At 43.5% G+C, this 23,533-nt stretch overlaps 1 protein-coding gene across 4 annotated transcripts in view; it reads right to left on the bottom strand.

Annotated features, from left to right (window-relative positions):
- The window catches only part of BLNK (B cell linker), an 82,618-nt gene that overhangs the window by 40,343 nt on the left and 18,742 nt on the right, over nucleotides 1-23,533 (bottom strand). For all 4 annotated transcript variants that reach the window (XM_027528929.1, XM_027528927.1, XM_027528930.1 and 1 more), the window contains exons 2-4: nucleotides 19,268-19,333; nucleotides 15,264-15,313; nucleotides 2,823-2,863 (exon numbers count right to left, since the gene is read on the bottom strand). In XM_027528929.1, the coding sequence (XP_027384730.1) occupies nucleotides 2,823-2,863; nucleotides 15,264-15,313; nucleotides 19,268-19,333 (157 nt within the window). The remainder of the gene's footprint in view (nucleotides 1-2,822; nucleotides 2,864-15,263; nucleotides 15,314-19,267; nucleotides 19,334-23,533) is intronic.

The following is a 23,533-nucleotide window of genomic DNA, read 5'->3' as shown; positions in this document are numbered from 1 at the left end:
CCTCTTTCCAGGCCAAGGACCTGATCGCTGCTGTTGTGGCATTCCAGGGTGACGTCAGGATGAACACTGAGAGAAAGTTGCTTTAATAGACATTCAGAAAGTGAAAGAACCAGTGGGCAGCCAGACACACGTGCCTGAGCTGGGGATGGCGTGGGCATCCCACTTTGTTTCGTTTTTTTCACGTAGCAGAGATGGGCTTCATGAACTTAATTACCTGGAGGCTGAGGATTGGTGTGCATCCTGGGGAGGGTTCTGGAGTCCTTGCCGCCCCTCCAGCAGAGCAGCCTCATTGAGAGGAGGTGGGCAGAGGTGGCATAGAGGGTATAGGAAGAGAGACCTCACGTCAGCTGTTCCTAGCAGCCGTCCTCCGACACTGGGCTGCCCACCAGATTGTGCCCCCCATGAAGACTGGACTGAGATGTAAATCTAGGACCCAGCACAGGACTGCTACAGGGTAGGTGCCCACCCAACGTAGCTGGAATGGATGAGTGCATTGATGCTGCCTGGGCTCTGAGGGGACTGAGGAGGAGGGAATGGCTGCTCAGAAGTCCTGAGCTGGCCCTTCATTTGGAAAGTCTCTTCTGTGGGAGATGTACCACGAGCCTCTCCTATTTAAGCACCATAGAATGCATTGAATGCCTTCTCATCAAGAGAATTACAAGAGAATCTGTTCAAACTTCTGAGAGTTTTAAAGAATCCTCCTCCCCCAAGTTATTCTAAATTATGACATAATTCATTTGTTAATTCATTAATTCATTCAGTACTTGAGGAAGTGCAACACTTTGGACAGTCTGATGGGAACTCTGAAGGAGGGACTGCATTATCAGACAAAAATCTTGTCAAATTGACCATTCCTTCATTCATTTAATCAGAATTTATTTACCTACTCTGAACCAGCTTGACTTTGAGCATAGTCCCCAGCCTCACAGAGCTTATATGTTAGCAGGAGAGACCAACAATAAACAAGTAGTGAATAATAAATAAATAATCAAGTGGATGAAATATCTATCCCTGGTGACAGCACTGAAGGGGGGTTCAGAGAAAGGTGGACAGGTCTGCATGGGTCGAATGTCATCAGATCTGGAGGCTTTATCAACAAGTCTGGATTTCATTCGGTGTACAAAGGGAATCCAATGAGGATTGTGAATGATTGTGAGTGAATGTTCAGTGAATCCGTGTTACAGCTGATGGACTTCCCTGGTGACTCAGTAGGTAAAAAAAATCCACCGGCAAGGCAGGAGACCTGGGTTCGATACCTGGGTCTGGAAGATCCCCCTGAGAAAGAGATGGCAACCCACTCCAGTAATCTTGCCTGGGAAATCCCATGGACAGAGGAGCCTGCTGGGCTACAGTCCATGGGGTCGCACAGAGCCGGACGCAAGATAGAGACTGAACCACCGCCATAGCTGGTACTTCCGTTTTGGTTGTTTGACTTGGGGACATAAGTCATTCCCTCCTCTTCAGGCTGATTTTATTTTATGTTTTCTGAGTCCCCAGTGTGTGTTCTTTTCATCCAGCGAACGAGTTCAGTTTTCTTGGCTGCCTGGTGAATTGGTCCAGCTTCTTGAACTTTGCTTCAGATGTGACTTGGTGGTGTTGCCAGCAGGGGGCGCAGCTGCAGCGCTTCTGAGGGATCAGTGCCTCCCTCAGAAGTTCCTCCTACTGGGTGACCCAGAGAGAAGCCACCTCCTTCCTTCTTTGTAAAAATCTTTTCTCTGCAGTTGAAAAGGGAGGAACTCCGGTCTCCTAATACTCTGAATAAAATCCAGGTGGGTGTAAACAGTGTGAAGCTGGGCTCAGGCTGAGTTCTGGGCACTGGACAGGAGTCCTGGGTTTTCGTTCTACCGGGCCGCTGAGAAATTGAGACTGTCAGAGTCATTTTCATGTTCTTGGCCTCAGTTTCCACAGGGGATATGTGGTTGTATGGAGGCCCTCTGGGATCCCTTCCAGACATGAAGCTCACAGACTAGAGAAGACTAACTTTCTGCGGGAATATGATATATGAGGAATTGTCATTGTGCCCAGGAGTTTTTAAGATGTCTTGTCTCTTGAAGACTCAGCCCCAAAGAGCTCTGTGGGCTGCAGAGCCGTCTTGAAGGGGTTCACAGTTAATTCAGACACACCACTCCAATGTCGTCAAGGTCAGGGAGGGCCCTCTCAACCTGAAGCCCTCCGAGTCTGTTCACATCCTCTTGGTCATAGCAAGCCTCTTGGGTTTGAAAAACCTGGTTCTGAGATCTGGGTTTGAGACTTTTGGAACCGCAAGTACTTACCCTCTCCATGCCTTGGTTTCTTCACCTATAAAATGGGCAAGACTGATGTCCAAACTGTTTAACCACTAATACGGCTCAGGTACCGACCATGACCTTGAGGAGGGTCCCAGAGGCTCCCTGATGTGCCAGGCATTCATGCTTCAGTTGTTGGTTTGATTAGGGCTCCTGGCAGGGACCAAGCAGTGATGGGGCACTGGGGAATTCAGGGCAAAAGCATTTGCCAACTGATTGGGAAATATTCAAACACTTAAACATTTTTTTTTGGTTCTGCATACCAGTAGAAAATGGGGATAAGAATGCCGACTCATAGGGCTGTGGTGAGGATTACATGAAGTGGTAGGTGTAAAGCTCCTAGCCCGGCACAATGTGGTATTGGCCCAAGTCAGCCTAGTGCTGTCTCGCCTATTAGTGGCCCTTCCAGCCCAGCTATCTCCCCTCTGTGATGGGCAGCTGAACACCAGCATTTCATTCAGAAACAAGTCCTTATAAAGACCTCCCAGGGGCCATGGTGAAAATGGTACCCTTCTCGTCCCAGGAACAAATACTCACGAAGTCATCCGACCACTGCTCCTCTTCGTCAGCTGGGCTCTCTGAAATGGCATGTTGGAAGCAAAATGAACAATATAAATTTTTGCCGGCCAGCTCCACCCTGTCCACAAGCACCCTGCACCTGCCTGCCCTGCCCCTGGGTCACATGCTCCCATCTGCTAGGCCTGAGACAGTTATTACAGTCATCTCACACTCATTCCTTTTGAATCCTTTTCTAAAAAACCGTCAATTTTTGAAGTATTAGTAAAAGTCCCACTAGGGCAGAGAAACGGTAACTCTGACCCTTAACGGTCTTTGTCAAGAGACATTTTTGGACCTTAGAATAGCAATCCATACTGTCCTGCTTCCTCACATTTTTTTTTAATCAATATGTGGATGGTGTAGTAGGAAGAGCCCTGGACAGGGAGTCAGAGAGACCTAAATTCTCATCCGGGCTCTAACTTCTCTGGACCTCCTCAATTTTTAGATCTATGATATAAAATTCAAGATCTCTAAAAGGGGATCACTTCCAAGATTCTCTCTGGCTCTAACACTGACTTTTTTATTAAAAAAAATTTTTCCCCGATGTGTTACTACATGCTGGGCAATATTATCAGAGCTTTGTATTCACTTCACTTTCTCAAAAACCTTATGAGGAAACTGAGGCCTAGAGAAGATAAATCATTTGCCCAAGATCATGTAGTAAATGGTAAAGTCAGGAGTTGAGCCCTGCAGGTTGACTGACTTCCAAGTGCATGCTCTGAACCTCAGCGCCATACTGCTCTTGCTGTCCTTGGGCTTCAGGCTGCAGCCACTGTCTTAGGCTCTACAGCAGGTGTAAAAATGGATGTGACAGGTCTTGTGTAGCTTATGATCTTGAAGAATGAAATAGGCCTGGATTATGACAGCCAAGGAGACTATTTGACCCCTTTTCTTCCAAAACACATTTGGAGTTTGAGAAGCTTAGCATCAATCCCATCACATAAACTGACCTTAGAGGCTAAATAAAATTCTCTCACTCTGACCCAAGTTCAGATGGTAGAGTGGCTTCAATGAGTGCACCATAGAGGATCACATCTTCCCTCCTACCCCACTGAGCAGCTGTGGCTAGAGGACTTGGTGGATGGTCCCTGAATCCCCCAGAACCTCAATAGAAACTTTTCCTGCCATTTCTGCCACAGGAGACCACTGACTCCAGCTCTGGGCCGTTCCACAAAGGCACAAGGAAAAAAATTACGGAGATGAAGTGAAAGCAGGAAGGAGGTCTTGTATCAGAACGACCACATTTTAAGAAATGACAGCAACAGCAACTCTCTCTTGAGAAAAACATGATAGACAAAAGGAAGGAGCTTCATTCTACAAGTGGATCAAACTTTGACATTAACAGAAAATAATTCTTATGAAATTATTCTCTGGGCTGACATATACCAAATGACAGTGTATTCTGATCACTAAGTTGCCAGAAATCCTTAGAAGAATAGATGAACGAGTCTTCTTCCCAATATGCCAATATTGGCCCAATGGGGAGTAAGTTTCTAATACCTTAAGTCTGAGGATAACTGAAGGTCAAAACATACAGCAGCAAGATGCTATTGTTTCAACTATTTAAAACAAAAACATTTATAAAATATTTTTATAAGACACACTTCCTTGCCTTGGTCAACCCTGGAGTCAGGATCCACTTGATCATCAGCTAGTGGAAAAAGCAGTTGTAGCTGTCATCTAACTAGTTTTCCTGTCTCTATGATCTTCAATTCATCCTTCCAACTGTTTCTAGTTATTTTCTTAAAATAGAAATTGGCTCATGCTGCCCCTTTCCTTAAAAACCATCACTGGCTCCCTACGGGATAAAGTCGAGCTTCTGTGTCAACGCATTCACACACCTGTACCTGCCGTCCCTGCCTCGCTCACTTACAGTGATGCCGGAGAGCTTGCTCCTCCATCCTGGGCTTCTGATAGTCCTCCACGCTGCTCATGCTGCTCCCCCCAGCCCATCTCCCTTCTTCCGTGCAAACCCCTGGCATCCCTCCTCCATGAGGCCCTCTCCAGTCCCTCTGGGTTATGGGTTATGACCTCGTAGATGCTGCCGGCACCTTGTGACATGTACTTCATCCTGCCCTAAGAGACACAATTTAGTGTCTCTCTGTACTGAAAAGCAAGACCTATTTATCTTTGGATCTGGATGCCATTTTGCATTTGTAATTCTGCACTAATACTGAAATAAAAGCACAAGCCAGTAAATGAATTGAATGAGTGAAAATGAGGATAGTAATAAGAGATTCCATCATTGACTATTTCCTGCGTGCTGGGTGCTAGGGGAAGTATTATGAATGTATTTCTTTGTTTATCATCAAAACAGTCTCTGTCGTAGGTGCCTTATTATCTGTTTTATAGTCAAGGAAACTGAGGCTAAGAGAGGTTGCAAAACCTGTCTGAGGCACATGGCTAGTGAGTGTGGGGACTGGATTGAAGGCCAGGCTGTGTTGGCTTCTGCAGCTGAAATCTCATGTGAACGGCCTGGCCGTCCGCTGAACATTCAGATAAAACCCAGGAGAAACATGAATGCCCCAATCCAGGCATTGTGGTGCATCAAGGCAGAAAACAGAGAAAAGCATCAGGAGGTGAGGTTATTTGCGTGTTGCCCCACCTTCTCCCAGCCACATCTGTCTTCTGGCACAGCATCACACTCATCAAGTTATACGTAGCAAGCCATTGCCCAGACCGAAAAGCATAGCAATCCAAAGTACTAGATCCAAGTAGTGCGTGGTTTTCAGCATCTCAGGGAGACTACCAATATGTGCGGGTGGTAGTTTTAGACCCAAGCTCCCTGGGTTCAAATCCTGGCTCTGCTCTTTGTTACCTGCTTGGCAATGGACCAGTCCCTTAATTGTTTAAAGATCAATTTCCTCGTCTGTAAAACAAGGATAAGAATAGTGCCTGCCTCATGTTTTTATGAGAATCAAGTAATATAATACATGTGAAATGTTTTGCAAAGCCTGACCACATTAAATGCTATTTAATGTTACTCATTGTTGTCTTAATAAATCCTCAAAATGATACCAATTCAATTTCACTCTAATGGTAATCACACAGCATTGTTACCACAAAGAAATGGATCCAAGAACCCTGTAGTATGTAGTCAGTGAAATTTTCAGGAGGGTAAATTCAAGCTGAATATGGGCCAGATGGTGTGGGGTTGCAGCCCCTCCTAGGGAGCTGAGATGTTGGTTGGGCCTCCTTGTCAGGGAAAGCCTTTTCTGTTGTGTTATGTAACTGGTTTGGGTTTAGCCTATTTACTGTGTCATAATCCCAGGCTTCCCTGGTGGCTCAGATGTTAAAGAATCTGCCTGGAATGCAGGAGACCTGGGTTCAATCCCTGGGTCGGGAAGATCCCCTGAAGAAGGAAATGGCAACCCCTTCCAGTGTTCTGGCCTGGAGAATTCCATGAACTATATAATGGGGTTGCAAAGAGTCAGACATGACTGAGTAACTTTCACTTCACTCACTCTCTCCACCAGTGGTAAAGAATCTGCCTGCCAATGCAGGAGGCGTAAGAAACATGAGTTTGATACCTGGGTCAGGAAGATTCTCTTGAGAAGAAAATGGCAACCCACTCCAGTATTCTTGCCTGCAGAATTCCATGGACAGAGGAGCCTGGTGAGCTACAGTCCTCTGGGTCTCAAAGAGCTGGACACAACTGAGCATGCACACACACACACACACACATGCATAATTCTCACAATAACCTGAGGGATAGACATACTTATCTCCAGATAAGGAATGTGAGGCTCAAGGAAGTTACAAAACTTTCCTAGGTTCAGTGATTAAGGGGCAAAGCCAGGATTCTGACCCAGGCCCAAAAACCCCAGAGGCTGAGATCTTCTCACTGAGCCCAGCCTCTACATGAAATAAAAGACCTAGAGTCTAGAGAAACTTTCACGGATCAGACTGAGGACAATCTGAGGTGGTATAAAATTTCCTGGTGTATGTCCAGCAGCCGATCATAATTCCAGGTGCTGGAGGAATTTGGAGAAACGTGCACTCATTGAGGGCCGAGAGGTTACTGAGGCCGTGTGCCCCAGGCAGGCTGGAACTAGGCCTTAAAAGAGAATGGTGATGAAGGAGGGTGTTCTCCTTCCACCCTCAGGATGGGGGCTTAGGTGTCAGTTCCAGAAGCACAGCTTAGCCAGTGGAAGGAAGGGGCATCCATAAGGCACAGCCATGCACAGAATGGATGAGCTGCACTGGAGAATCACAGGGAAATACGCTGACAGGTAAATAAAGCTCGCTTCTCTGCCAGGCAGGGAGATGTTCCAGCCTCAGTGGGTACTGCATTTTCCAGTGACAAGGTGGAGAGGGGCAGGCTGACAAGGATGGTGTTTGAGTAACCTTGACAACCCACTCCAGTATTCTTGCCTGGAAAATCCCATGGGCAGAGGAGCCTCGTGGGCTACAGTCCAAAAGGTCACAAAGAGTCGGACACGATTGATGACTAATACAAAGGTGTGATGAGACCGAGTCTGAACCAGACTGGGGGTTCTTGGGAATGGGGAGACATGGCTGGAAGGACAGTAAAGGACTCTGTGTTGAGAGCTTGAGGGAAAGGGTAAAGGAGAGGGTGTGGATGTAGTCTCTTGCTTGGGTGTCCTCGGGGGCACCAGAGACGCTGGATGGGCCTGGTGATCTCCGAGTGATGGGCACTGAGGTGCACTCCACAACTGCGTGTCCACACATGTCCTCCACTCTGGCCCTGATCTCACTCTAGAGGCTGTGCTCTGGGCCACTGGGCCCTGCACAGTTCTCCTCTTGCAGAGCGGGATGCAAGCAACCAGTGGGGAGACTTGCAGTACGACACAGGAAGAAGAGAGGAAGGAGGGTGGTCTAGCTGCGGTGGTGGGGACAGACACAGGGAAGGAACGGAAAGAGGAACTACCGAGGCTGCGGGGGAGGCAGCGAGCTGACAGTCCCTCTGGGTACACCCAGAGGAGAAAGGGATGTGACTTGGTGTGCGGAGCTGAGGCCAAAGCTAGCCTCTGCCAGACTGACTGGGAGTGGTAACTTGCATTTAAACCCTTAACATCTTAGAAATTCCCTTTATCTGTATGATCATTCACCTTTCACAGGGCCCTGTAGGGGAAAGGGTCCTGACTCAGGTATCAGCTGTCTGTATGACCCCGGGCATTCCCTGTGCCTCTGTGGTCTCCAGTGTCCCTAAGATGAGAAGTTTGGATTGGGTGATCTCTCAGGACTTTCTAGGTTTTAAAATACCTTTGAGTGCAAGTTTCATTCCTCTATTCTTAGTTGCATGAGTCAGAACTGATGTTGAATACAGCTCTTCCCATGTTCAGCTTTCTTGGTACCAGTTAGAAGTAACCAGGGAGACAAAAGATCAAATGAAATCTAGCTTTACTAGGGACACCAGGACACGAGAAAAAGCAAGCTATATTTCATTCTCAAAAGCAAGTATGTTTCAGGCAAAGGGTTGTTATGCATGCCTTGTGCTTCTGTGGTGGGCATTTACTCAGCGATCGCTTTCTAAGTGTCTTCCTTTGCCCTGAGGTCTCCCTACTTTATCATTGCTCTGATCTCCTCCCTGCATGACATCAGTGGGGGAGGAGAAGGTGGCCCTCTAAGGACATGACAACAGCCCCTGGGTATCAGGGCCCTAGGGTACAGGGAGAGAGGCCTGTTCAGTTCTGACCTCTCGGGGGTTTGAAGAGTGACCAGAGGAACTTCTGCAGTGACCCCAGAAGACTCTGGGTGCACCACAATTGGTCTCCCCTTCCCACCCTCCCTCTCTAGCCAGACCTCAGACTCAGAGATACAGGAAGCTGTTCAACTCTGAAAGTTCAAGAAGCAGGTGGCTTCTTGAACTTAATATTAGAAGCTCTGGGGCTTTCAGGATAATAAATAAGAAATATCCTGGAAAATTGTAACCATCCTAAATTGGGTCAAAGGGAGGAACAATGGAATGGAAGCCTGGGGTGGGTCTTTTTTAGTGGACAGGTTACTGAATGTTCCTGAGACACACTTCCCTCATTTGTGAAACCAAGATAGCCATTTCTATTTAACGCACTAATGAGAGATTAGGGTGCTAGTGGTAAAGAACCCACCTGCCAACGCAGGAGACATAAGAGTTTGATCCCTGGGTCAGGAAGATCCCCTGGAGGAGGAAATGGCAACCCACTCCAGTATTCATCTCTGGAGAATACCATGGACAGAAGAGCCTGGCAGGCTACAATCCAGAGGGTCACAAAGAATCAGACATGACTGAAGTAATTTAGCACAAGCACAATGAGAGATTAAATGAGCAAAGCTATGGTTTTTTCAGTAGTTATGTATGGATGTGAGAGCTGGGCCATAAAGAAAGCTGTTCAATTCAGTCGCTTAGTCGTGTCTGACTCTTTGAGACCCCGTGAACCGCAGCACACCAGGCCTCCCTGTCCATCACCAACTCCTGGAGTCCATGCAAACCCATGTCCATCGAGTTGATGATGCCATCCAACCATCTCATCCTCTGTCATCCCCTTCTCCTCCTGCCCTCAATCTTTCCCAGCATCAGGGTCTTTTCAAATGAGTCAGCTCTTCGTGTCAGGTGGCCAAAGTATTGGAGTTTCAGCTTCAACATCAGTCCTTCCAATGAACACCCAGGACTGACCTCCCTTAGGATGGACTGGTTGGATCTCCTTGCAGTCCAAGGGACTCTCAAGAGTCTTCTCCAACACCACAGTTCAAAAGCATCAATTCTTTGGCGCTCAGCTTTCTTTATAGTCCAACTCTCACATCCATACATGACCACTGGAAGGAAAGCTGAGTGGTGAAGAATTGATACTTTTGAACTGTGGTGTTGGAAAAGACTCTTGAGACTGCCTTGGACTGCAAGAAGATCCAACCAGTCAATCCTAAAGGAAATCAGTCCTGAATGTTTATTGGAAGGACTGATGCTGAAGTTGAAACTCCAATACTTTGGCCACCTGATGTGAAGACCTGACTAATTAAAAAAGACCTTGATCCTGGGAAAGATTGAAGGCAGGAGGAGAAGGGGATGACAGAAGATGAGATAGTTGGAACAACATCACTAACTCGATGGACATGAGTTTGAGCAAGCTCCAGGAGTTGGTGATGGACAAGAAAGTCTGGCGTGCTGCAGTCCATGGGGTTGCAAAGAGTTAGACTGACTGAGTGAATGAACTGAACTGAACTGAATGTCTATAAAGAGCTTAGCACAATGTCCAGGTCAGAGTAAACACCCAGTATGTTCTGAATAGCTTCCCTTCCCCCAGCAATGCCAGCTGCACGGGAATAATAGTTTGCTTGGTGGACCGTGGTGTTCCTGCAAACAATGTTCTTTCCTCAGAGCCCAAGTAGATTGTGGGGTCTGGAGTGAAAGCAGCAGGCTGCACACTGGCCTGACCTGCTTGCATCTGTAGGAGGTCCAGGCCTCCACTGTTTGTAAGATTCAAGCTTTGTCCTTCCGCCTTCTAATGAGAGGGACTGATGACACTTGTGCTGACCCCTATGGAGCTCTGGCCATTTCTATCCTCTGCTTTCTGAAGGTCAGCATCACCAAGGTCAACACACTCTCCACCTTGGCTTAATGGGTTTGGGAAGCCATTAGCTTCCTGGACTGGACAGAGGACATAAATCTATCATCCAGAGGAAACAGGTGGGGCTGCTTCAGAAGTCTTGGGTGGACCAAATCTGCATAGGCCTCTAGGAAGCACTTGACTGGCTTTCTGGACTCAGGAGGTCTGGCGGGCTAGTATCTCCAAACACTGGGGCCTCCAATGTCCTTGAAGACTCTATGGGTTCAGGGGAAACTGTCAGGGCTGGTTTCTGAGGCCCCAGCTTGCAGCTGCACAAGGACCTCAAGGCTCTGGAAAAATAGCCCAAAATGCTCCTGGGACATGAGTTGGGGGGGGTGGGCAGGAAGTGGCAAGGGGGGTACCAACTGCAGGTGATGATGGTAGTCTTGCCAAAAGGACCTTTTCCAGGGATTGAGTGTAAAAGCAGGGAGACTAAGCAAGACTATATTGATCTGTTGAAACGATAGGATAAATTTTGGAGATTCTAGAATTTTAATAGATTTGTCTTTCAGTTTAGGAGAATCAATAAGGACAGAGTTGGTGATTTATAGCAGGCCTTCTCAAATTTAATATACATTCAAACTCTCTGGAGTTCTTGTTAAAACACAAATTCTGATCCAGCAGTTCTAGGGTTGAGCAGAGATTCTGCATTTCTAACAAGCTCCTGGGTGATGCTGATGCTGCCAGGCTAGGAATTACATTTTGGGGGCTTCCCTGGTGGCTCAGACGGAAAAGAATCTGCCTGCAGTGGCGGCGACCTGGGTTAGATCCTGGGTCGGGAAGATCCCTTGGAGAAGGAACTGGCAACCCACTTCAGTATTGTTGCTTGGAGAAACCCACAGACAGAGGAGCCTGGTGGGCTACAGTCCATAGGGTCACACAGAGTCAGATATGACTGAGCGACTAGCACACGTACACACATTCACACACACACACACACACACACAGCAAAGACTTAGAAGACCTGACCACATTTCAGTGTCATAAGAGAGATAAAGTACAAAGGTACTGATATCAAGACTATTTGGGGAGTTTCAGGGAAGATAGCAGGTGTCTGAGGTCAAGCAAGGGAACATTTCTGAGCATCAGGGAGATTGAAAGCAGTGGAGTCCTAAAGTTAGGGAAGATTAGGAGAGACTGCTTCATCATTAGGCCCTGGCCTCCCAGGACTTGTTTCTGACAGAGTGTTAGCTCTGGTGAGAACTTAACAGGTTTTCTGGTTCAGCCCTGCATGACTGAGAAACGAGAAAAGAGTTGTCCAAGATTACACAGCCATTTAGTGCCTGAACCTTGAAGGATCTTGTTTGTGGGCCCTCTTGATGATGATGTAAAACCATGAAAATATTTAGGCAAAGGTATTTCAGAACAGTTTTCTGGTGGAGACTGAAAAGACCCCATGAAATTAATAATTCAGGAGACTACCTAGAGGCTTTTGTTCTAGGACAAGCAAGAGATGAGCAGAGTCTGAGCTATAACTTTGTAAATAGAAAGGAGCAAAAATATTTGAGAGATATTTAAAGAGAATAAATAAGATTTAGAGTTTGATTTTTTTTTTTTTGTAGAGGTTGAGTGAAGAGGAGGAATCAAGGATGATCTCCAGCATGTGTGGTTAGGCTAAAGGGTAAATAAATCGTGAATGCTCCCTGTCTTCTGCCCAAGTAAAAGGTAGAGGAAAAGAAGGGACCTGGGCGAGGGGATGAGCAAGGAGACAGCTGAGTGTGAGAGGACCATCAGGAGACATCCATCCTAAAGTCAGAGAGATCGAGTTGCCTGAGCTCCTAATGTTTGTGTTCAGCATCTCCAGTGCCACTGGGTCATCTACAAAGTAACAAATGTTCCTGCTAACTCTCCAGGTTTCAAATTGAATGGCACCCTCTCAGAGAGACCTTCCCTGACTACTCAAGTTGTTCCCCTACCCTATACAGATTCCCTATCACTGCATCTGCCACCTTCCTTCACAGCAGTTACCACATTTGGATATTTGTGTTTACCAGTTTGCATTCTGATTTATTATCTGATTCCCCACTAGTCATTATGTTCTTTTAGGTCCAGGACTATATTTTGTTTCTCGTTACATATCTAGCACAGTGAGTATCAAACAGGACATTCGTGTAATATTTGTGGAGTTAATCAAAGAATGTGTGGTACAGCTGAAGCACCTGGAGATGTTTATTTTAGAAAGAAACCATTCAAATGACCTAACATCTTATTCTATTCCTTGAAACTGCACAGAATAACTCTATTTCCACTTTTTAGAATTTTTAAAATCTTGCATTGTGTGGCTAGCAGGACAGACTTAGGAAGCCACAGGAAATGGATCACATCTACATTGCTCCAGGGCTGTTTCTTCCTGATGGGCTCAAACAGGCTTGGGAGGTCATCACAGGAGGTTTCCAAGTGGAAAGGGAGCCCTGTGTGTGGTGTGTGGGAGTGGGGTAACTTTAAGCAATGGATTGGATGTTAGACTATATGACCTCTGGGCCCCCTTTTAAACCTGAGACCCCATGATTCCATATTTTTCAATCAAGCCTTTGGGCTTAACAGGTGCAGTCTACTTTGATTTCTTTTCTTTTTTGGAACTTTGAGGGGGAAAATATATCTGTTTTTATAAATTTTTGATTAGGTAGATTTTAGACAAGACTGGGTATGTTCAAGGTGATATGGCCATAGACAAAATGGGTAGATTTTAAAGGTCAGGGTACTTAATTTTTTTAGCTCCAAATTGCAAAGGAATCCCCGGCCAACTGTCTAGACTTGCTGACTGATTGGCACTGTGAGGTCAATAAATCCTGTCTCACCTAAAGAGTTCTAAAAAGTGGTCCTGTGAGTAAGTGACCACACCTGGAATGCTGGTCAGCATTTCTCAGTGTGATAAAATTTCATTAGTGCTCAAGGAAAACTCAACTATCTGATTTAATACTATCTTGATCAGTGGTAGAGAAAAATAAAGTAGTCATCATTCTTTAAGGTTGAGGTTTGGTTTCAGTTGTCATTCTGTAGAGGAAGAGTTATCATCAGTGTCTGTAGTCCTGTGGTTCTCAATGAGGGCTGGATAGACCTGTCTACATCCAGGACATCCTTATATTTTAGAAAGTAAATGAGATTTTAGACCTACCTGCCCAATGCATCTTTTCTAGACAAGGAAATTGTGATGGAAAATCTATTTAGCTTCAGTTCAGTTCAGTTCAGTCGCTCGGTTGTGTCCAACTCTTTGCGACCCCAGGGACTGCAGCACACCAGGCTTCCCTGTCTATCACCAACTTCTGGAGCTTGCTCAAACTCATGTCCATCGAGTCGGTGATGCCATCCAACCATCTCATCCTCTGTCGTCCCCTTCTCCTCCTGCCTTCAATCTTTCCCAGCATCAGGGTCTTTTCAAATGAGTCAGTTCTTTGCATCAGGTGGCCAAAGAATTGGAGTTTCAGCTTCAACATCAGTCCTTCCAATGAATATCCAGGATTGATTTCCTTTAGGATGGACTGGTTGGATCTCCTTGCAGTCCAAGGGACTCTCAAGAGTCTTCTCCAACACCACAGTTCAAAAGCATCAATTCTTCTGTGCTCAGCTTTCTTTATAGTCCAACTCTCACATCCATACATGACTACTGGAAAAACCATAGCTTTGACTAGATGGACCTTTGTTGGCAAAGTAATATCTCTGCTTTTTAATATGCTGTCTAGGTTGGTCATAGCTTTTCTTCCAAGGAACATCTACAGTGATTGTGGAGCCCTAAAAAATAAAGTCTCTCACTGTTTCCCCATCTATTTGCCATGAACTGATGGGACCGGATGCCATGATCTTAGTTTTCCAAATGCTGAGTTTTAAACCAACTTTTTCACTCTCCTCCTTCACTTTCATCAAGAAGCTCTTTAGTTCTTCGCTTTCTGCCGTAAGAGTGGTGTTATCTGCATATCTGAGGTTATTGATATTTCTCCTGGAAATCTTGATTCCAGCTTATGCTTTCTCAAGCCCAGTGTTTCTCATGATGTACTCTGCATATACGTTAAATAAGCAGGGTGACAATATACAGCCTTGACGAACTCCTTTCCCGATTTGGAACCAGCCTGCTGTTCCATGTCCAGTTCTAACTGTTGCTTCTTGACCTGAAAACAGATTTCTCAGGAGGCAGGTCAGGTGGTCTGGTATTCCCATCTCTTGAAGAATTTTCCACAGTTTGTTGTGATCCACACAAAGGTTTTGGTGTACTTAGCTTTCTGTTGTCATAAACCTACGCATCTCCAGGCTAACTCCTCTCTCCTGACAAAGTTAATCCTAGTTGGAATGGGGTTGCAGGGCTAAAACTTGGAGAAGATTGAGTAACTATGTGCCATCAGGAATTTATTCCACATACCCTGTGCTCCCCCTACCCCGCCCTGCCCCCAACCTCATGGACCCTCAAGTATCTGTTTTAACAATTCTCTATCTAGGAAGCCTTCCATTCCCTACTTTCGCCACATTCTCCACCTCAAATTAGATTAGATACTATTGCTATGTACTTCCATAGAACTTTGTGCTTCCCCATCACACTGAATTGTAATTGCTTTTAAAATCATCTATCTTCCCTTCTAGACTATAAATTCTGTGAGTATGGAGACCATATCTGTCTTATTTTCATTGTGTTTTTACCTAAGACTCTGTATATGCCTGTCACATGGAAGTTGCTTAATACATATTTGATCAATAGATGAATGGATGGATGGATGGGTGGATGGATGGACAGATAGAAGGACCATTATATCTCCACTATAGTCAGATTACTCTTAAAATTAGAATGGGCTCCTTTGTTTTCAAATGAGTAGAACAGTGTTCCCTTTTCAAGAAGGAATTATGAACATTAGGTTAGTCAAGAGTCCAAGTAGTTTAGAAATACTCTTACCTGGGGCATAGTCCCTCCGAGGAACACTTGGAGGTGCTTTGACTTTCAGCCTGTAGATAACAAATTAGACAGATGATCAGTGAGTAGGACAGCTGTTGTCAAGGCCCATAATAGAAGCAGGTTTAGGGATAATGGGTAGATAACTAACAGAATAATGGCTTCTTTTGAACCCATCACACTGAAAAACTAAATGTACTGTAAATGTAGTGAAGCCATTAGCCAGCATTTCCTGCCTCTGCCCCTCCCCCTCAGTGCACAGTGTGGCTGAAACTCGGCAAAGGTGAGGTCGGGAGGTGAAAGGGCTCTAAGAGGTCAGGAATACTAGTAAGTCCAGAGATCAGAGATTCGAGGACAATAAATGTTGATTGGTTTGATAGGAAGGTAAGAGAAGATGAACTCTATTTTAATAAATAATTCAGTAAATGCTTTAAATAATAAGAAAAATTAGCTATAATCAGCTAAAATGCTGAACTAAAATGTCGTAGGTTGTGATGAAATTATTTTTTGTACTATTGAAAAAAATGTCAAATAAGTGAGCAGTGAGTGTCTCCAGGTTGAGGGTTGTGATGTTTAGATAAAAGCTGAATTGTTTCAAGCACTCTCAAAACTACTATATTTATGCATATACTATGTTCTGAATATTCACAAAGCTTTCCCATTCATTAAAAGGAAAAAACTAAAATTACATTTCGAAACGTATCCCAGTTTTTAGACTTTTTATAACTTTTGACAACGCTTTCCCTTCCATTATTTGAAATGTGTAAGGTTTGTAGTAAGTTATTATTTTTAATAATAGTTAGCATGTTATGTAAGAATGCTTTGCTTAGTGAAATTTAGACATATATAAATAAAACCTATATAAAACCCAGTAGCCTTCATTTACTAAAACATCACATCTGTTTACTTAAGCTGTATATAAGCTAATCACTGGGGCTTCCTAGATGGAACTAGTGGTAAAGAACTCGCCTACCAATGCGGAGACACAAGAGACACAGGTTCAATCCCTGGGTTGAGAAGATCCCCTGGAGGAGGGTGTGAACCCACTCCAGTACTCTTGCCTGAAGAATCCCATGGACAGAGGATCTTGGAGGGATACAGTCCATGGGGTCGCAAAGAGTCGGACACCATTGAAGTGACTTAGAGCACACACACACAGAGAGACAGACACACACAAGGTAACCATTACATACAAAAATATTTCATTTTTGGGGAAAAAGGTGGTACAGAAAATCATGCTTGATTACAAAAAAAAAAAGGCTGATAAACCAGAACTGTAATGTTGCAAAAATAAGATTAATTATATTTGCCTAGAAATTATTTTTTGTTTCCTAAAGACTCTCCTAGCTATTGTTTCATTCAATTCTCAGCAAGCCAAAAGGGCATGCTGGGAAGACATTGTTGTTAGACCTAGGATGAGGTCCAGAGAGACCTGTCTCTGGAGGAAGGAAGAAAGGAAGGGAAGGGAAGAAAAACAAAAACAAAACTGGATCTGGTGCCAGGTCTGTTCATGGAACAGTAAGATTTCAAAAAGCACAAACCAACCATTATATGTTATTGCTGTCTTTTCAAAAAAGGAAAAGAAACTGTATTTTAATACCCCAAAGTGTGAGGTCATCATCTCAGAATAAAGGAGCAATTCAAGAGAGGATCCTTGATCACTGAACATCGACCAGAGATAAGAGGTGTCGTTTGGGCCTCACTGAGGAACCAGCAGCTGCACGCCAACCCTCAACTCTTTACGGGCCTTCTTTTCTCATTCACCCATGAACTGGTGACAACTCTGTCATGCTCTCGTGTTAGGAAACCAGTGTGCTCAACTGTGCTTCCTCCTTTGAAGGTGGCACCTGTGGCTTGGTTTTGAGCCAGAGCCTAAGTTTGGGGCACTTTGACCCAAAAGAGCCATTGACTTCACTAGGGTGATGACTGGGGCAGTCATATTTTCCAAACAGAGAAAAAAACACAGTTTGTCAAGTATTAGGGGATAGTGGGCAGAATGAAATAGAAATTATCTGGGAAAATTTGAGCTCCATGGCTGCTGTAAATTGAATAAGGAGACATTTTATACAAAGGCTTCATATTATTGAAAGAATTGGTATATTGTAAAATTGGCAATTGTGAGGTAATTAGTCTAGAATTGCTAGTGATGGAAACAATGACTGGCAGGGTTCTCTATTTCAATGAGATTCTATATGTATTAGAAATAAGAAATGAAAATAGTCACACACACATCTCCCAGTCATAGAAGAGACCATGAAGACAGGTTCTTCTCCTGTATGAGATGACCACTGTCCCTCAAGCAGAAGATCATTTTAACTATTTTGTGATGACCAGTTACACATATTGAAACTCATTTACATTGTATAGCCTAAAAACACCATGAAAAGTGATTTATTACTCTTAAGTTTAGCAAAGGCCAAAAAAGAAAAAATGTACTCTGCTCTAAAGCCACAAGGAAATGAACTTTTATCCACTGTTTGTAGCACCTGCAATTCAGGAGACCTAAGTTGGGAAGTTCAGTTCCTAAGTTGGGAAGATCCCCTAGAGAAGGAAATGGCAACCCACTTCAGTATTCTTGCTTGGAGAACCCCATGGACAGAGGTGCCTGGCAGGCTACCGTTTATGAGGTTGCAAGACTCGGGCATGACTTAATGACTAAACCGCCACCAACCAGTGGTACAAACTTTGGGGGCAGCAATTTGGTAATATCAACCAAAATCTCAAGGGCACAAATCCTATCCAGAAGCTAGAGATTTCATTTCATTAGTTTTCTGGTATACTCAAAAGTCTGCACAGGATATTTATTGAAGTATTATTTATGACAGGTAAACTAAAAGAAATGGCCATAAAACTTTCATAGATATTATCAAATTGTCTTCCAAAATGTACATTTAAACTCCTACTTCAAAGAAATCCACCAGTATATAGCTGGTTAAATAAATGATAATATATTTATAGTAGACTATTAATGATCTGTTTAAAACGTTTATGGTTATTTTTATGTGCTAACAAATAAAAATGCCCACTATATAGCATTAATTAAAACCAACAAACAAAGCAACTTGGTAGAATGTGTGTGTGGCATGATGCCACTCATGATGAAACTGTATGCATGTATGTAATGTATATTTAGGGACTACAACTATGCCAATGTGTGTATGTGTGTGTGTAAACATACACATACAGATATTTATACCAAACTCACTCATGCTGTGCCCGTTTCTGGGGAGCAGGTTAGGGTGGGAGTAGGAGAAGGTGAGAGATTTTTACTTCATGCAATTCTGAACTCTTTGATTTTTTTCTCCTAGTGAATCTGTATTACTTTCATAAAAACAAAAAAGCCTTAAACAAAAACTTAACAGAGTACCATTTCCCCTTTCCTCTTGAGTTAATTTCGAGTGGCAAATTCAGGTATGCGTAATGTACAATTTCTATTCTCTGCAAAAACAAAAACAAAACCTTAGAGGTATGTGTCTGTGTGTGTGTATGTGTAGGAAGATTTGGAATTCTAACTTCCCTCCTCCAAGTGTCGATTGAAAACACCATTTTAAGGTCATAATTGAAAAAGCAGAAATCAAAATATGGAAAACAGTTGTGGCATCCTAAAGAAATCAGGCTGTGTTCTTGCAATTTCTCTTTTGAATTTCTCCAAAACAGAAACGCATCCTAGTGGCCCTTAGCTAAGTGGTCAAAGAAGCTGATTGTCTGGCTTCTATAAACGTCTCTTTTGATGTTTGCCAAGCACCTTGAATGACATAACTCAGCTGTCCAGGAGTGAGAGAGAAAAGCAAGGTGCCTGAGTACCAGCCATTCATTCACCATGTTTCCTGAATGCGGGTCTGACCACCATGACTCTAGCCATGAGTAAGAAAGTGTCACATGCTAGAGAGGTTGTCATTCCTCACCCGGGTAACAGGGAACTTCGTTTTCTCCCACTTACTGCAGGCTGGCATAAGATGTTATTTACATAAATAAGTGCTCACATAGTGCTGTGGCATCTGACTTACTTTTTGATCTTGTTCATTATTCCGCCTTCATTGTTCTTGATATCATGGACCATCTTTTGAAGTTGCCTGTATGAAATGAAATGAAACATAAAATATTAATAACTAGGTTGATTTTTAAGTCTTCTGTCCTTCTTGAGTACAAGAAAAAGGCCCCAAATAAATAAACCCCCAAATAGCATGAATTATATTGTATTCAATTAAGCTGGCCACTTACTACTTGAACCGAGGGAAGGTGTGACTGAGTCTATAAGGAGTGTGGTCATCGGGCCATGCATTGACCCACTGAAGTCTGGGTCAGTCTCAGGCTCTAGGAGAAATTCTGACTCCCAGCTATGTCTGTTCTGAGGAGTCATAAGCTATCAGAAGCCTCACCATTTATCACTTACTGTCCTCAGACCATACAAAGATGGAGCTACCTTGAAGAACACAGTATAGACAGAAATCAGGCTTAAGGTTTTTTGTGAGCAGGTTAACTTTACTAGGCAGAATCTGGAAAAATTGTCACTTAAAAGTTGTACATACACAGAAGTCATAAAGAAACTGATGAATGAATCTGGTTGCATAAATATTTGAAACTTCTGCAGAGCAAAAAGTAATGTGCACAAAATCAAAAGATAAATACATGTTGGAAGAAACGTTTGCAGCACATATAAGAAGAAGAACTACATGTTTTGATTAAAAAAGCATCTTAAAACTCAGTAAAAAAAATGTTTAACAATTCAATAGAAAAATGAGCAAAAGATGTGAACACAGATCTAACAGAAAAAAAAAATACAAGTGACCAACAGATCAATAAAAAGTTATTTAATATCACTTATATTTAAAGAAATCTAAATGGGAACAATGAGGTATAATATTCTGATTACCAGACTGGCAAAACTTAATAAGTATAATAATCCCCAGGGTTGGCAAGTATGTAAGAATACAGATATTCTTGGGAATATAAATTAGTACAATCGATATCTGTCAAAATGAAAAACCACCTTGCCTCTTGACCTGGAAGTTCCACTGCTAGAAATTTACCTTATGAACATAGTCACAAACTATACAAACATACATATCAGAATGTTTATTCCAGATACGTGTAATAGCTCTAATCCTTTCTGCCTCTCCCACCAAAACACCTGGAAACAACCTACATGCCCATTGATTATTAAAAGGGAACTTCTTAAATACACACTGATAAAGCCATAAATGGAATACCACAGGCTATAAAAAAAAAATCTCTATTGCTAATATGTAAAAAAAAATCTTGAGATATTATTAAGTTAAATGAAAATGGAGGATGCGACGAAAGAAAAGAAAGAATGTTTCTATGTTTTCCTATGTTTTTTGTAGGAAAAAAAGACATATATACATGTGTGCTGGTATGTACATAGCTTTGTAGAAGGATATGCAAAAAATTGTTACATGGTTGTTTTCAAGGTCAATTGTAATTAGAAAAATTTATGAATTAGAAAAAAGTTCAGCGTATAGGACCATGTTTTATTTTCTTCATAATGACTTTCTAATTTAAAATACATCTAAATAAAATTTCACATGGTTCTGCCTTGAAAGAGTAACATATATGAATTTACCTTTCAGGCAAGGCTTTCCTTTCTTCTGAGAAAACAATTTCATTGGGCATTTTAGTTAATGAAATACAAAGCTTGTATATGGGGCTTCCGACGTGGCACTAGTGGTAAAGAATCTGCCTGTCAGTGCAGGAGATGCAAGAAGCACCAGTCCAATCCCTGGGTTGGGAGATCCCCTGGAGTAGGAAGTGACAACCACTCCAGTATTCTTGCTTGGAAAATACCATGAGGAGAGGAGCCTGGCGGTCTACAGTCTATGGAGCAGCAAAGAACTGGACATGACTGAGCTCACAAAAAGCTTGTATATAGCCATTGTTCCAGGAGGAAATGGAGTTTTTCCATTAAAAAAATGAGGATTTCTCTCACTCTGGGAGCTAGGCTGTCTATTAGCTGTTATGAAGAGTGATACACAGTTAAGCTTAGCATAGGCGTACGAAACCCTGTTGACAGGAACTGGAATCTGGGAGAAATATTCTCTTGGGCTATGTATGGATTTACAATGTATATGCTGCAAAGCTTTTTGGTATAGGGATGGAGCATTTGAGAGGATGAGAGAACAGCTTGTCAGAGGAACTCTGCCTGGCCTGACCTGTTGGCCTCCCGACTAAGTGTTAATTTCAGGCTGAAATTAACCTAGTTTTTTCCAGTAGTCCTGTACTGATGTGAGAGTTGGATCACAAAGAAGATTGAGCACTGAAGAATTGATACTTTTGAATTGTAGTGCTGGAGAAGACTCTTGAGAGTCCCTTGGACCAGCAAGGAGACCAAACCAGCCAATCTTAAAGGAAATCAACCCTGAATATTCATTGGAAGGACTGATGCTGAAGCTCAAATACTTTGGCCACCTGATGTGAACAACTGACTCACTGGAAAAGACCCTGATGCTGGGAAAGACTTAGGGCAGGCAAAGAAGGAGGTGACAAAGGATGAGATGGTTAGATAACATCACCGATTCAATGGACGTGAATTTGAGCAAACTCTGGGAGCTAGTGAGGAACAGAAAAGCCTGGTGTGCTGCAGTCCATGGGATTGCAGAGTCAGACACGACTTAATGACTGAACAACAACAATTCTCCTGTTGTTCTGCTGTAGCTATTTCCTGAGGGCCGTCAGACATCATGGTGATGGGACATTTACTGCACAGTGGACATTCCTACTCTCAACTATCTTGGGAAAAGGGAGATTGTCAAACAAGAAATGATAATGTAGATTGGGCATGTAGGGGAGCTCTTTTCCCTTCTAAGTCTGATGATTGTTCGGACCTGTAGACCTGAAAAGCATAGACAAACCTGAGGGTTTTTCTACAGTGTGAGGCTGGAGGGGTGGGGAGGTATGTGGCCCTGAACCCGAGACTGGGTCTGGGCCTCTGCTCTGAGAAGAGCCATCTGCGGTGCCATCGGTAGCCCTTTTCAATGAGATAATTCCCTTTATTGTCCCCAAATCTTCAATGGTATCCTGTCAGGAGTTGTAGCCCAGCTTTGATCGGGCTATGGGGAAAGTGTGTTCCATTGGCACTGAGGGGTGGATCGCAGTGGGAGGACAAGCTGGAGGGTGGAGTAGAAAGATAAGAGAGACTTCTTGAGGCTACACCTTGGAGAATTATCTACATGACTGGGCAACCCAGTGAGGGGTTCAAGTTTGAATATGAGAAGGTCAGTGCCATTTCATCGTTTGCATAACAAAGGAAATGAGACCATATCTTACATCACCAGTAAAGGAGGCTGGGTGTGTTGATTCCACATGTATGAGAGCTCAGCTAAGCACCAGGCTCAGCAGCGGAGAGAACAGGATGGATGAGAGAGAAGAGGACCACCTGGTCCATCAGAGACACACAGGGGCATCCTTCCAGCTGGACTTTAAGTTGCCTCAGAAGCATATAGCATTCTAGAATTTGTTCACATACATCCCGTGCAAACCCTTTTCTCCTTTTGCTGAGGAACTGTAGAGAACCTGTGAGATAGAGGAATGGGCAGGCGGGGAAGATAGGAGGTGTAGGAGTAGAGAGGAAGTGAGATTGAGAGACAGATGGAAATGGATTGATTAGGAAGAAACTGAATAATTTCAAGTGGGGAGCAGAGGGCACTCTAGTTGTAAGCCAGCTATAACCAAGTGGAATGTCTTTACCCCACTTAATGCCTAACTGGATTGAAGGGCAAAATGAACTGGAGTGAAGGATCCTATCAGAGGTTCCTGAAGAGTGGGACACAGGCAGAGTAATAGGGAGCCAGAGGCTGATTTGCATAACTGACTTTGCTGTAGGTGTAAATAGTCACATGTAAATTGTTGCAAAAAAGTTTGATGTAATTTTTTCAATTATTCAGCTAGGTAGTTGATGCTTCTTGGCATTTCATAATTACTTTTAATTATAGCAGTTCATGGGATCACAAAAAGTCAGACACGACTGAGCGACTGAACTGATAGATTATTAAAATAATTATAATCTATAATTTTAGCAAATGGTTGAATTTTTTCACAAACTACATGTTTTGTGTTTAAATTTTTTTCCTCCCTCTGCATCTCATTCACTCAAATCCTGCCATCCACAGACCGCTCAGTTTCAGCTGCCAACCTTGTTACGTGGTACAAGTCGGCATCCCCCAGACCAAGAAGATGTGGTGATGCCCTCAGCTCCCTTTATCAACTCTTCACACACGGTCTGGTGCACAGCTTTTGCTGCCTTCTTTAGTATCTTC

The sequence above is a fragment of the Bos indicus x Bos taurus genome, chromosome 26 (assembly GCF_003369695.1).
Source record: "Bos indicus x Bos taurus breed Angus x Brahman F1 hybrid chromosome 26, Bos_hybrid_MaternalHap_v2.0, whole genome shotgun sequence".
NCBI classification, from domain to species: Eukaryota; Metazoa; Chordata; class Mammalia; order Artiodactyla; family Bovidae; genus Bos; species Bos indicus x Bos taurus.
The sequence above is the reverse complement of the archived record's forward strand: the minus strand, read 5'-3'. Positions and strand labels throughout refer to the sequence as shown.